The sequence below is a fragment of the Chaetura pelagica genome, unplaced genomic scaffold (assembly GCF_000747805.2).
Source record: "Chaetura pelagica isolate M959 unplaced genomic scaffold, ChaPel_1.0 scaffold438, whole genome shotgun sequence".
Lineage (NCBI taxonomy): Eukaryota > Metazoa > Chordata > Aves > Apodiformes > Apodidae > Chaetura > Chaetura pelagica.
Window position 1 is genome coordinate 1,362,343 of NW_009954113.1, and position 13,566 is coordinate 1,375,908.

The 13,566-nt window shown below is 52.8% G+C and overlaps 1 protein-coding gene across 1 annotated transcript in view; it reads left to right on the top strand.

Annotated features, from left to right (window-relative positions):
• PKD1 (polycystic kidney disease 1 (autosomal dominant)) overlaps positions 1–13,566 on the top strand; it is a 51,755-nt gene that overhangs the window by 16,727 nt on the left and 21,462 nt on the right. Inside the window, 9 exon segments of the mRNA XM_010002610.1 lie at positions 1,195–1,370; positions 1,819–1,952; positions 2,516–2,883; positions 3,226–6,483; positions 7,380–7,526; positions 9,799–9,942; positions 11,118–11,397; positions 12,803–13,019; positions 13,356–13,506. Coding sequence (XP_010000912.1) covers positions 1,195–1,370; positions 1,819–1,952; positions 2,516–2,883; positions 3,226–6,483; positions 7,380–7,526; positions 9,799–9,942; positions 11,118–11,397; positions 12,803–13,019; positions 13,356–13,506 — 4,875 coding nt within the window.

Below are 13,566 nucleotides of genomic sequence, written 5' to 3' on the forward strand. Positions count from 1 at the left end.
ACTGCTTTGGCAGGAGATGTGGATTTGGAGCCTGGCAGGGGCAGGATTCAAACCTAAGTCTTTCATAGGCAGGGCAGAGTTTCTGCCACAAGCTCTGTGGTCTGTGTCCTGTTCACTTCCTGCTGGTGCAGACTGGAGTACTGGGTTTTGTCATAACCCCGAAGGAGGATAGAGCAGAGGGTCTGGGCAGAGCAAGGTATCTGTTGTGGAACAGGAGTTTATCTCTGGCCAGATCATTCTGTACCATGCCCTGTGCTGCCATTCAGTGTCCTGGTCTGGCTCCAAGCTGCTTGAGCCGTTTGCAGGGTGGCTGCTGGCTTCCTGGGGACCCCCAGCACAGCTCTGAGGGCACGCTGGCACTAATTTGCTTGGTGCAGCACTATGCTGAGAAGCACTAATTTGCTGAGTGAAGCCCCGTGCTGACAAGCCTGGGTTGCTTTTACTTACAGAGTTGACAAGAAGGCATTAGTCTGGGGTGGGAGGTCTCTGTTCAGCTGGGTTGGAAGGATCCCTTCTGTCAGCAGCTCAGCTCTCCTGCAGGTGAGGAGGTGACAAGATGCTTTGCCATAAGGTGTCATGTCAGTGTTACATGCCTAGACAATCTGGAGGCTCCTGCTCTACTTCTGTCTGGTCCCTTCAGTCTCTTTGCCCATCTGTTCTCCCTTTTCCTCCTCTGTCCAACTTTACTCTCCCTCTCTGTGCCCACTACACCCAGGATGCTGGAGCTGCACTTGTCATCCTTGCTTTTATGAATCCATCCCCACTCTCTGTGCTTGGAGCCACTCACCTGCCACTGTCCCAGGGAAACTGGGTGGCTGTTGCCCTCTTGATGGCAGCAAGTGCCTGTGCTCAGCAGCTGGAGACAGCGTGCAGGGCCCCTTGGAGCAGGCAAAAGGGTGACTGGCAAGTTCAGAGCCAGAGGAGTTTCAGGATGAGAAGCTCTTCTCCTTGTCCTGTTGCTGTAGAACCAGTCCTTCCTTGGTCTGACTTTAGTGGTGATGTGGTGGTTCCAGCAAGGAGTGGCTTTGTCAGGTAGGTGGCCTTCCACTCTCTGCTGCTTTCCAGTGCTGTTGTCCCTGCCTCCCTGTCCCACAGGCTACTCCTGCCTGACCTAACCTGATAACCTTCCCTTGTGGGCCTCAGGAGAGGGCAAGGTGATCCCCAATGCATTCTTTGTCCCACTGTCCTTCCCAGCTCACCGCCTCCAACCACGTCAGTAACTTTACGGTCAATTACAATGTCACGGTGGAGATGATGAATAAGATGAAGAACCTGACTGTGGTGGGTGTCCTGCCAGTCCTCCCTCAGAACAGCACCGTGGAGCTGACAGCAAGGGTTCGGGTTGATTCAGCTGTGGATGCTCTGTTCCTGTGAGTCCTTTGCAAGTTGCCCAAACTCGGGATCATGCTGGGTGTAGCTCTCCTGTCTTGCCTGCACTGTTTCCCCTCCCAGGGCCAGCTGATGTCAAATGGCCCATTTCTCAGTTGCTCTTTAGTTAATTTGAAATCCCTGCAAATGTGGTTCAGTCACACTGGCTGGGACCTGTAGTTCAGGTTAGAAGACTTTTCTTTTAAAGGATTGCAGACTTGCTTTAATACTGGGCTCCTGCTCTTCATGCCTGTGCTGTACTCCTCTCACAGCAGAAGTTCCACAGCACTGGGGACAGCTGCTGCTTTCATCCTTGGCATTACGTTGTCTGTGGCTTTTCTGAAAACCCAACCCTGAGCCTGGGAGACAGTCTGGACCAGGCCAGGGCTCCTGGGGGGTTTCTGCGATTCTCCTGCTGTGCAGTGTAACATGGTTTGCATGTTTCCCCAGGTGGGATTTTGGAGATGGTGTCCAAGAGACATACCTGTTCACACCTCCCTACAACAAGTCATTCCTTGTTCCTGATCCCAGTGTCCACGAGGTTGTGATTGAGCACAATGTTTCACATGTCTATCAAGAGCCAGGTAAGATCAGAGTTGTTCTTTGGGCAAGAAGGGGCTCAGAGGTTTTTGTTGCAAGGGGGTTACAAGGCACCTTCCAGTAAAACCATGGCTTGAAAGTCCTTAGCTCACTCCTGGGCAAAAAGCCAGAGTGATTGGAAGTCCCCAGCAATTGCCATCCTCTACAACCGCAGGAGAAGGTTGTCCATGCTGTAAGAAGCAGATCCATCTCACACAGTCCCCTTTTTGGGCAGTCTCAGCAGACAGATGGGTGCTGATGGGGGGATGGGGAGCCCTGCTGTGGGCAGTGGGAAGGGGGGCTGTTTGGGGAACAAACAAGAAGAAAATCTTCTCCCAGTGTCTGTGTTTGGTCCTGACGTACATAGCCTGGTTGTAATTCCTCCTTGCACTACTGAGGAAACTGTTGCATGAACACATCATAGCATCATAAAATCATTTTGCTTAGAAAAGACCTTTAACATCATCAGGTCCAACTGTTAACCCAGCACTACCAAGGCCACCACTAACCCCTGTCCCTCAGCACCATGTCCTCATGACTGGCCTTTTTCTGCTCTCTTCCAATGCAGGTGAATACATCCTGATGGTTCTTGTGTCAAACCAGTTTGAGAACCTCACCCACTTGGCCCCAGTTCAGGTCCACAGTTACCTGGTGGATGTGAAGATGGAAGCAGAGGAGGATGTTTTGGTTGTGAACCGTCCGGTCACCTTCAGAGCTGATCCACTGCCATCTCCTCATGGCGTGGTGTACACCTGGGACTTTGGGGATGGGTCCTCACAGTTCACAGCCAGCCAGCCTACTGTGACCCACAGCTACCCCAGGAGAGGGGTGTACAACGTCACCGTGACAGCCAACAACACTGTCAGCAGTGTGGAGACAGTCGAGTGCTACCAAGTGTTTGAAGAGATAACTGGGCTCCGTGTTTCTGCAGAGGAGGCAGCAGAGCTGGGGGCCTCTGTGACCCTCAATGCCTCGGTGCTGACAGGGGACAGCATCACCTGGATATTTGACATGGGGGACGGGACGGTGCTGAGGAGTCAGCAGCCTGTGGTAGAACACACGTACGTAAAGGACATCAACTGCACTGTGAATGTGACAGCTATGAATCCTGTCAACTCCATCTCCCAAACCGTGCCTGTTCGGATCTTTGTCCTGGAAGTGCTCAAGATAGAGCCAACTTCTTGCATCCCCGAGCACCCCGACGTGCAGCTCACTGCCCACCTGACAGGGAGTCCTGCTTTTGAAGAGATAACTGGGCTCCGTGTTTCTGCAGAGGAGGCAGCAGAGCTGGGGGCCTCTGTGACCCTCAATGCCTCGGTGCTGACAGGGGACAGCATCACCTGGATATTTGACATGGGGGACGGGACGGTGCTGAGGAGTCAGCAGCCTGTGGTAGAACACACGTACGTAAAGGACATCAACTGCACTGTGAATGTGACAGCTATGAATCCTGTCAACTCCATCTCCCAAACCGTGCCTGTTCGGATCTTTGTCCTGGAAGTGCTCAAGATAGAGCCAACTTCTTGCATCCCCGAGCACCCCGACGTGCAGCTCACTGCCCACGTGACAGGGAGTCGTGCTGAATACATCTTTGACTGGACTTTTGGAGACGGCTCGTCCAACGTCACCGTCAGCGGGGACCCTGTGGTGATGCACAACTTCACCCGAAGCGGGACGTTCCCCCTCTCCCTGACTCTCTCCAGCAGGTTTAACAAGGCTCACTACTTCACCAGTGTCTGTGTGGAGCCAGAGATTGTCAACGTCACCCTTCTCCCTTCCAAGCAGTTTGTGAGGCTCGGTGAAGAGAGCAGCTTCCAGGTCAGTGCCCTGCCCCTCTACCAGTACCGCTACCGCTGGGATTTCGGGAACAATGAGTCCACTAGATCAAGTGGGACTGAAGTCACCTACACCTACAAGAACACAGGGGTCTTCCTGGTCACAGTGACCGTCTCCAACAATGTCTCTTTCAACAATGACACAGCGTTTGTGGAAGTCCAGGAACCAGTTGGGATAGCAAAGATTGAATATAATGGGACAGACGTTTTGGAGCTGAACCAGGTCTACCTGTTCTCTGCCAGCATGAATGGGACCAAAGTGAGCTACTGCTGGGACTTTGGAGATGGCACTACTCAGCCTGGGCAAAGTGCTACCCACTCCTACAACAGCACTGGCCATTACACCATTAGTGTGATGGGCCAGAATGATGTGAGCTTTAATGAGACCATCATCGATGTCACAGTGAAACGCCGGCTCCAGGGGCTGACCATCAATGCCAGCAGGACCGTGGTGCCCCTGAACGGGTCGGTGAGCTTTGTGGCCACACTGGTAGCTGGCACTGCCACCCGCTACTCATGGATCCTCTGTGACCGCTGCACTCCTATCCAAGGCTCCTCCACCATTTCCTACACTTTCCGCTCCGTGGGGACGTTCAATGTCATTGTGACAGCAGAGAACAAGATCAGCTCCTTGCAGGACAGCATCTATGTCTACGTGCTGGAGCAGATTGAAGGTCTGCAGGTGGCTAGCAGTGACCTGGTGGAGGGCATGTATTTCCCAACCAACAAAACACTCCATTTGCAGGCAGTGGTGAGAGAGGGAACAAACATCTCTTACAGCTGGGTGGCCCAAAGGGATGGCAATGCTATGCAGACCTTCACTGGGAAGACCTTCTCCTTGAGTGTCCTAGAAGCTGGAAACTACACTGTCTATCTGAAAGCCACTAATATGCTGGGATATGCAACTGCTAACAGGACACTGGAGTTTGTTGAAAGCATTGGTCTCCTGAAGCCTCATGCCTTCCCCAACCCAGCTGCTATTAATGCCTCTGTTAACATAAGTGCCACGGTAACCAGGGGCACTGGCATCACCTATGTTTGGTACCTGGAGGATGGCTTCTCTCCTGTCACCTCTGAGCCCTTCATCATACACTCCTTCCAAAGCCCTGGGGTGATAGAAGTTGTTATTGGAGCAGAAAACAAGCTGGATTCAACCAATGCAACAATTTATGTCTGTGTGGAGGAGGTCATCGAGGGGCTGAGCATAGGGACTGCAGAACTGGACTGCAGGTACGTCTCCTCAGGCTCCACGGTGGTCTTTGAGGGGGAGCTGCAGAAAGGGACAGAAGTGACGTGGCTTTGGGAGGTGCCAAATGGCACGTTGAGTGGGCAGTCCGTGGCAGTCCTGTTCCCCACCGCGGGGTTTTACACCCTCCACCTGAACGCATCGAACGACGTCAGCTGGGCCCTGGCCAGCAGGAACATCTCAGTGCTGGACAGGATTCAAGGACTGGAAGTTCTTGCCAGCAAGAAGGTGGTGGAGCCAGGGGAAAGGGTCACCTTTGTGATCAGGATGTTGTCAGGTACCTCTGTGAGTTACTTGGTGAGCATCAGTGGGGACTACTCTGTGGAGCTCAATAGCTCCAGGTACACGCACGAGTTCACCAAGAGTGGTGATTATTTGGTGACAGTGACAGTGCAGAACCAGATCAGCATTGCACATGCCCAGGTGCTCATCTCTGTCCTGGAGGCCATCCACGATGTCAGGCTCCTGAACTGCTGTGAGGAGGGCATACCCACTGGCACGGAGAAGAACTTCAGTGCCCAGGTGGGAAGCGGCTCCCGTGTGTCATTCTCCTGGCAGTTCTCCCTCTGGAAAGAGCAAGGCCGATCCGTGGTCACTGTGTCAGGAGAGACTGTTTCCTACACTCCAGAAGCTGCAGGGCTGCTCAAGATTCACCTCCATGCCTTCAATGACTTGGGAGGTGTCAATATCACCAGAACCATCCATGTCCAAGACCCCATAGTGCAAGTCTCCCTCCTTGCCTCCAATGCCTTTGTCAACAGGACAGCGCTGTTTGAAGCAGCGGTGGTGCCCAGCAGCAGGAGTGTTGAGTTCCTGTGGACCTTTGGGGATGGCTCTTCCACTCAAATGACCAGGGTTCCAGTGGCCAACTATTCTTACCTGAGCCCTGGGGATTACCTGGTGGAGGTGAATGCCACCAACCTCATCAGCTTCTTCATAGCCCACCTAACTGTCACTGTCAAGGTCCTGGAGTGCGAGGAGCCGGAGGTGGAGTTGGCCCTGCCCCCTCAGGTTGTCATGAAACGGTCACAGAGGAACTACCTGGAGGCACAGATTGACCTCCGAGGGTGCATCAAGTACCAGACAGCCCACCTGTGGGAGATCTACCAAGCACCTAGCTGCATGTGGAACTTGGATAACTCCAGCCGGATCCATCTGCCAAACGTTGATGTGAACAGGCCCCAGCTGGTGATACCAAAGCTTGCCCTGCAAGTTGGGAACTATTGCTTCATCTTTATTGTCTCCTTTGGAGACACCCCACTGTCCAAAAGAATCTTTGCCAATGTAACTGTGATACCGAGTAAGCTGGTCCCCATCATTGATGGGGGGTCATACCGGGTCTGGTCCAACACTCAGGACTTAATCTTGGATGGGGAGAAATCCTATGACCCGAACTTGGATGATGGTGAACAGACTCCGTTGTTGTACGAATGGTCTTGTACCTCCTCCTCCAAGGTAAGAGCAGTTTTATAGTCATTTGGGAGCCCCAGCTGCACAAGGGCTCCACTACAAACATGTCAGGGTTGAAATGGTGTTGAGAGGAGCTTTTGGGAGCATCCTGAACAAAGCTGCTCCAGAAGGAGGGTTGCAAAGGTGTTCCAGTGCTGCAGTCCCTGGGCAGGGCAGAGGTGGTGGCACTGGAAGCTGAGACATTCACATGCTGCTTCCTTTGTACTTGGCTTCTGGTTCATGGTTTCAGTGTCACTGCTTCCATAACCTGGAGGCTTTACAGAGCTGCTGGTTCCAGCCCAGGGGCTGAGGGCTCTGGTCCTGCTCCCATTAGCAGTTCAGTGTCTCTGATTTTAGCAGGGGACAAAGTTAGACTTTGGAGGAGTCAAGTGGCCACAAGTCATGGTCACTGTCCTTAAGTGGTCTGACCCTCCAGTGGTAGAAGGGCAAGGGAGAACTGCCCTTCAAATTCTGACAGGAGATCAACCTCCAGAATGTTTTTTTGATTGAATGTGGAGGTTTTTGTTTGTAAAGTCATTGTTTTCTAGCTTTACCTCAAAAGAGAAAGCTGTGGAGGGTGAATGGACTTTGGAGTTTAATGTGAACTTTTGGGGTTGTTTTGTAATGTTTATAATCTATTTAATGAATTAATTGCTGTAAAATAAGAACATGAAGCTCAGATGAAATACAAGATTATTCCAAGTACTGCTAACTAACCTGAAGAACAGGATAATGTGCTTTATTATCCACACACCCCCCCATGTCTCCCACCCCAGTGGTGACATTGCACAGTAAGATCTGAACCAGGGATGTTGTGTGGGTCTGAATGTTTTGGCTGTGGACTAACCCGACGTGCACCCGTACCAAGGAGGGTTTGAAAGTTCTTTTCTCCTTGCAAGCAGAGCTCGGCTGCAGGGTGCTCTCTGAATTTCAGTGCCAAGGAAGGAATTGTCACAATTTCCAAAGCTGTATTAGAAGCAGATGTGGAGTACACGTTCGACCTCACCGTCAGGAAGGAGGGTATGAGCCCCGAGGCAACAAACCAAACCGTACGTACCACAGACAGCGGTTGCTTTCTGTCCTCCTGTGCCTGGAGCTGGGCTCAGCTGTGCTGCAGGGCCATGGCCCTCTTTCTGAGGAAGCTTCTAGAGGAGTGTGCTGCTGGCTCAGGACAGTGCCCAGACACAGGGGCTGTCCTGGCTGCATCCCCAGCCCTCCTGAGTGCGGTGCTGGTTCAGCTGGGCTGTGCTGGTGAAGAGGAGGGGAAGGAAGGAAGGAAGGAAGGAAGGAAGGGGAAGGAAGCAGAGCTTAGGGCATGGCTGGGGCTCCAGACCAGATCCCATCCAGGCCGTTGGCAGGAACAGTCACTGGTATTTCCGTGATCTGTTTACCTTACACTGCCTTGGGCAGCACTTTTTGCTTGTCCCGCCAAGTCCTTTTAGCTTTGTCCTTCCTTTAGGCCTTGTGTTAGTCCCTCTCTGTTCAGAGCTGTGTTGGTGACCCAGCCAGGGCCGTGCTGGCCACTGTCCCTGGGACTGAGACTCTGTGGCCACAGATCTGCTGCAGGACAGCACAGGAGCCCGGGGTCTGTGCCTCTTCCAGCCCTCTTTGCAGTTCTGTGGTCTTCACTTGTCACCACACCAGGCACTTCCCTGATTTTTGCCCAGAGAAAGCTTCCTAAGGGCTGGTAACTTCATTTTACTGTCAACAATCCCTTTCATCCCTCCTTCTGACTTTAAGGAAGGATTTTTTTAAGTGCATGTTGTTTATGCTGCATTAAGCCTGACGCTGAGCGCGTCTGCAGCCCGACAGCAGGGATGGGCTATGTCAGAAACATTCATCCTGCTGCATTTGGCAATTAGAGATGTAGTTAGTCTGAAAGTGGAAACTCTTACTGCCTGGGTTTTAAACCAAAGCTGGAGGATAAAAAGAAAAATATGAAATTGATAGTCTTTCAAGGACATTCCGTTCTATCTGGTTTCCATGCATGAGCACAAAACAGTGATTCCAGTTTTGCAGGAAATTTGCAAATACTGTAGGAATGAATGAAGCTTCAGTGCTCCCCAGGTCAGTGCTGGGGAATATTTATCCTCTTTTAGGAGTCTGCCATATTAAACAATGTCTTCATTACCATCTTTGTTTGAATCCAGAATATTCATTATGCCAGGGCAGAGGGCTCTGTTGAGTGCTGGACAGCTTCGTTTCCTGGGGGATCCAAGGAATTTAGACAAAGTACAGGGGTCAGGGCTCAATAGCTGTTGTGTCTGAGCCACCCGTGCTTCTAAAGCTCTCCTCAGTCCGAGTGCTTTGCTGGGGAGGTGTGGTAGATGTCTTGGGTGCTGAACTAAAAGCCTGGAAGAACATGCTGCTCTCTGGAAAGGTGGTTTTCCAGGCTGCAGAGCGGGATGTATTAGATGCTCTGAGGGAGCTGGGTTTTCAGGCTGCTTCTACCATCCCTGCTGTCTCTGGGGGATAGAGGTGGTGTCAGAAATGGGGATGGTTCTGCACAGGCAGTGCACTCAAGGGCCAGAGGGTCAGGTCCTGAAACGTGGCAGGTGGTTCTAGTGCAAGCTCTGTAGATCAGAGCAGGGGTGGGGCAGACAGCCAGATCATCTTCCATAAACCCAGGCTCCCTGGCTCACCCTGAGCCCTCTGCTAGCCTGGTCCCATATAGAGACCTTCCAAGTCGAGGACAGGGACCCACAGCAGATCTGCTGTCACCCCCCCAGGTCAGGTGCTCCACAGCTGCAGAGGCAGGGCCAAGAGCTGGGCCCACAGAAGACAGAGGAGAGCTGCAGTCACTTCCCAGGGCAGGTGCTCACCAGATGGTTGGTCTGTGCTGTAATGGGGCCTTTCCTCCTCCCCCTTAGACTGCTCCTCTTTTCCAGACTCATTCAGATCCCATTTTCATAGGGTTCACAGCTGTCATGGATAGCTCAGTGAGCTTCATCCCCACCCACAGCACAAGCAGGACTTGCTGGGGATTCAGCCCAGGGTACCAGGGAGACATTCTGAAAGTGATTTGTGTTGTCAGAACATGTAAATAAAGTAAATTCAGATTTACCTAGATTGGCCCAGCCTGGCTTTGGGTGGCTCTTGAAAATCAGTGGCAGAAGAACTCACCCTGGCCAGTGTAAGAAAAGTGATGTATCTTAAATCTGACCTGAAATCCTTTGGAAATCCCTTTCTGCTGGTTCCTTAGCACAGACTGAGCTGCTGTAGAGTGATTCCTCTTTGCAGGGCCAGGTGCTGGTATGTCTGTTACCTGTTAGATCTGTATTTTTGTCTCAGGTCTTCTGATGGAGCCTCTTGCTTTCCCAGGTATTCATCAAGAGAGGGGGAGTCCCTATCGTGTCCCTGGAGTGTGTTTCCTGCAAGGCTCAGTCTGTCTATGAAGTCAGCAAGAGCTCCTATGTCTACCTGGAGGGGACCTGCCAGAACTGCCACAACGACTCCAAGATTGGGGTAAAGTCATCAGCAATGCTGGGCTTTGCTTCACCTTTGGTGGACTTCAGGGGGAAGGAGAGATTCAGAGAGGACAGGGTGGGAAGAGTTGTGTGAGAAGTAAAGTCCTGGGCCTAAACTGCCATAGAGAGGAAGAGAAATAATCTGGAACCCTAAATGCAGTGGCAGGTTGGGTCTGGTGGAGGGGATGAAGAATGCTGGCTGATACTGGTGTCTTGATCACAGAGCCCTGTGTGGAGCTCCCCTGCAGGGCCCTGCTGTGTCTCAGCTGCATGGAGGCCAGGAGAGCCTGTGAAGCAGGTTCCCCATGTCAGTAACCACTGGACCTCCTGTGAGATGTCCAGAGCTTTCCCTTGCCCTGAGCTATGCCTGTGTCCTCCATCAGTGTCTTGACCTACTCAAAGACAAGTCCTTGCTGGGTCATTTTCAAGCCAAGCCCACGAGTGACCTGCTTGTTTCACACAAAAGCCACTTTTTCTTTCCCTCTAAGAGATCTGTGGAGTATTTCCTTCTCCCTGCTGATGGACATCTTGCCCGTTACTCTGTTGGCTCAAGCAGAGGTGGAGCAGAGGTGGTTCAGTCTCCTCTGATCCCCCAAGTCTCTCTTGCTCTCCTCCAATTACAGATTCCACTGCACAGCATCTCTGCAACCTGTGGAGTGAAGCAGGTGGCAGCAGTGGAAGTCCTGTTGTGAGAGCAGGTCTGGATCACTCCCAGCAAACCCCCCGTGTTCTTGCAGGGCATTTTCTGACTGACTATCACACCATTCACTTGGTATCACAATTGTACATTTGTGCTATTAACAGTCCCTATCCAGGACATGTTCAACTTGAAGTATATAAAACATGGTATCCCGTGGAGACTCCTCCAGTACTTAATTTATTTCCTGTGTTTTGTATTCTGTATTATGAAATATTCTGTTGGAGGGTGATGTAATCCCAGAGACTAAAGTAGATCTCACAGTGGAAATATTCCCACCAGACATTTTGGAGAGGTTCCAGTTCTTGTTGCTGTAGCACACAAGACTAAAGCTGAATTATCAACTGCAAGCTTGGCAGACGCTCCCACTAGAAATCTGTTGCTTTTTATAAAAGACTCAATCTAAAAACATTTTAAGGACGTAACTTTGGATTTAAACAAAACCTCTGCTGTCTTTCTCCTCTGCATCTCTCCAGAGGTGGGCGGCGCACAGCTTCAAAAACAAGACTCTTGTCCTGGACAAAACAACGACCTCCACTGGTGACACAGGCATGAACCTGGTGCTGAGGCAAGGGGCGCTGCGGGACGGGGAGGGTTACACCTTCACCCTGCACATCACCGACCTGACCACGGGGGAGGAGGGATTCGCCTCCATCGACCTGCTCCCCAACCAGCCACCCGTTGGAGGGTCCTGCCGGCTGTTCCCCGAGGGACCCCTCAGGGCCCTGATGGCAAAGGTGCACTTTGAGTGTTCAGGTGAGGGCGCACGGGCGGGAGCTCCTCACGGGCAAAGGTTTCTCCTGACCGGTGTGTTCCCAGCTGATCTTCTTTCCCACAGATGTTTTCTTTACCCCGAGCTCCTACCCCAGGACGCTCTTGGCCAGGGCTGAGTTCAGAACTGGATCTTTCCATTTCTAATCCCCAGAGCTTAGAATGTGAGCAGCTTTGTCTGCCCAAATTATGGAGCCCTAAAACTCCGGGTAGTGAGTAGGCACTTCTTTTAATCCTAATTCATGCAGTGGAACAGTGAGAACCAGGGCAGACCAGTACTTGCAGAAGAAACTGGTATTTCAATGCAGTGAAAAGAAGATAGGTGCCCAAAACTGAGTCACATATCTGTGGGAAGGGTCAAAAGACAAAGCACTGGGGCCTCCTCTGCCATGTGGGCTGGATGTTCCCATCAGTGCTTACCTTCTCAACCAGCTGGAGAGACAGCAATGAGTCTAGCTTTGGAAAAGTGGCCTGGCTGACATCCTGTAGCCTTGGGCCGAGGAATAAGTGCCTCTGAAAACGATGTAATTCCCCAAATGAGTGTGGGAGATGAATGCTGTCTGTGCACAAATGCTGGGAAGCCACGCTGCAGAAGAGGTTTGAGTTCTGGTCTGGGGGGCTGGTCACCAAAGCTCAGCTTCAGCTGGGGGAGAAGCAGAAGTCTATTTGGCATGATATGGTTGTAACTTTGGTATGTGTTGAGCTACCCAGAATAACTATGCAATCAAACCTCTATGGAGTGGTGGGAATTTTAGCTCCTAGTGATTGTTTTGAAGCTGAAGTGAAATGCACAGGATACAGACCTGGTGGTTGCCTGTCCAGTGCAGTGAGCCCCGGCAGAGCCAGCACCTTTACTGCTGCTCACTGGCCAACCTGCAGGGAATGTCCCAACTGCCTGGCTCCCACAGGACTCCCCGTCATTCCTGGTAGCTCCAAGGAACCCTTTCTCCAGGTTTTATCCCAGATTCAGTCATTCCTGAGATGTTGAACTGCCTGAGGGCTGTGCTGAGCCTCTGTCTAACATCAGGCTTTGCAGGGCTTGGGCCAGGCTGCTCCCAGCCCCAGCAGAGATGTTCCCATTTTTATCTTGCTTGTGAACTCTACACAAATCCCTTTAGACTTTACAGAACCCCAACACCTGGGCAGAAGCACCTAAACCTCAGACAAATTCCAAGAGGATCAGAGCTTTACAGTGTAGACCCTTCAGCTTGGCACAGTCCTTAAGCTGTCCCTAAACGATGGGCACAACCTGTCCCGAATGGTGGGGACAGCCTGTCCCTCTGCCCGAGCTGGGGCAGCCAGGGGAGATGCCCCGTGGAGGGGCTGGGCAGGGAGGGAAGGGCTGGGCCTGGTGTCCGTGTCCCCGTCCCTCAGCCCGGGTGTCTTGCAGGCTGGCGGGACACGGAGGACGCGGCGGCCCCGCTGGTGTACATCCTGCAGGCCGCCCGGCGCCGCGCCGGCCACCACCACGAGTTCTGCGTCTACAAGGGCAGCCGAGCCGAGCACGGAGCCTTCCTGCCCCCCGGCTTCCAGGAGAACGGCTTCCTGGTGTCCGTGTCCGTGCTGGTGCAGGACCAGCTGGGAGCCACCGTGGTGGCCGTGAACCGGTAAGAGGCGCGGCCGGTGGGCTGCCCGGCTCAGCTCCTGGGTCACAGCCACGGCCTGGCCGCTGGGTCCCCATCCCGGGGGGCTCGGCAGGGCCTGGGGGAGAAGCCTTTCCCTCCTGGAAGGGGCTGCAGGCAGGAAGGCGAGGCGGGGCTCAGCAGAAGGGCAGCACAGACACTTCCAGTTTTGTGGGGCGTCGCTCAAGGGGGAGTCCTTTCCCATTAGTTACTGCTGCTCTGACCACCTGCGTCCCCCCTCGCCTTCCTCCCCGGCTCAAGAGCAGATTCTGCCCCCCTCCCCAGCCCTCGGTGTAACCCCAGTGCCTCTTCCCTTGGCAGCTCCATGGAAATCAGCTTGCCCGAGGGCTTCCCCAGCCTCTCCCACTGGCTCTACAATCAAACTGACACTGTGCTCCAGGGCTTAGTGAAACAAGCGGACCCTCAGCAGGTCATTGAGTACTCTCTGGCCCTCATCACCATCCTAAATGAGGTAAAGCAGCACCCTCTGCCCAAGAGGGGCCTCCAGAAGGCCTTGCAATTGCCAGTGATG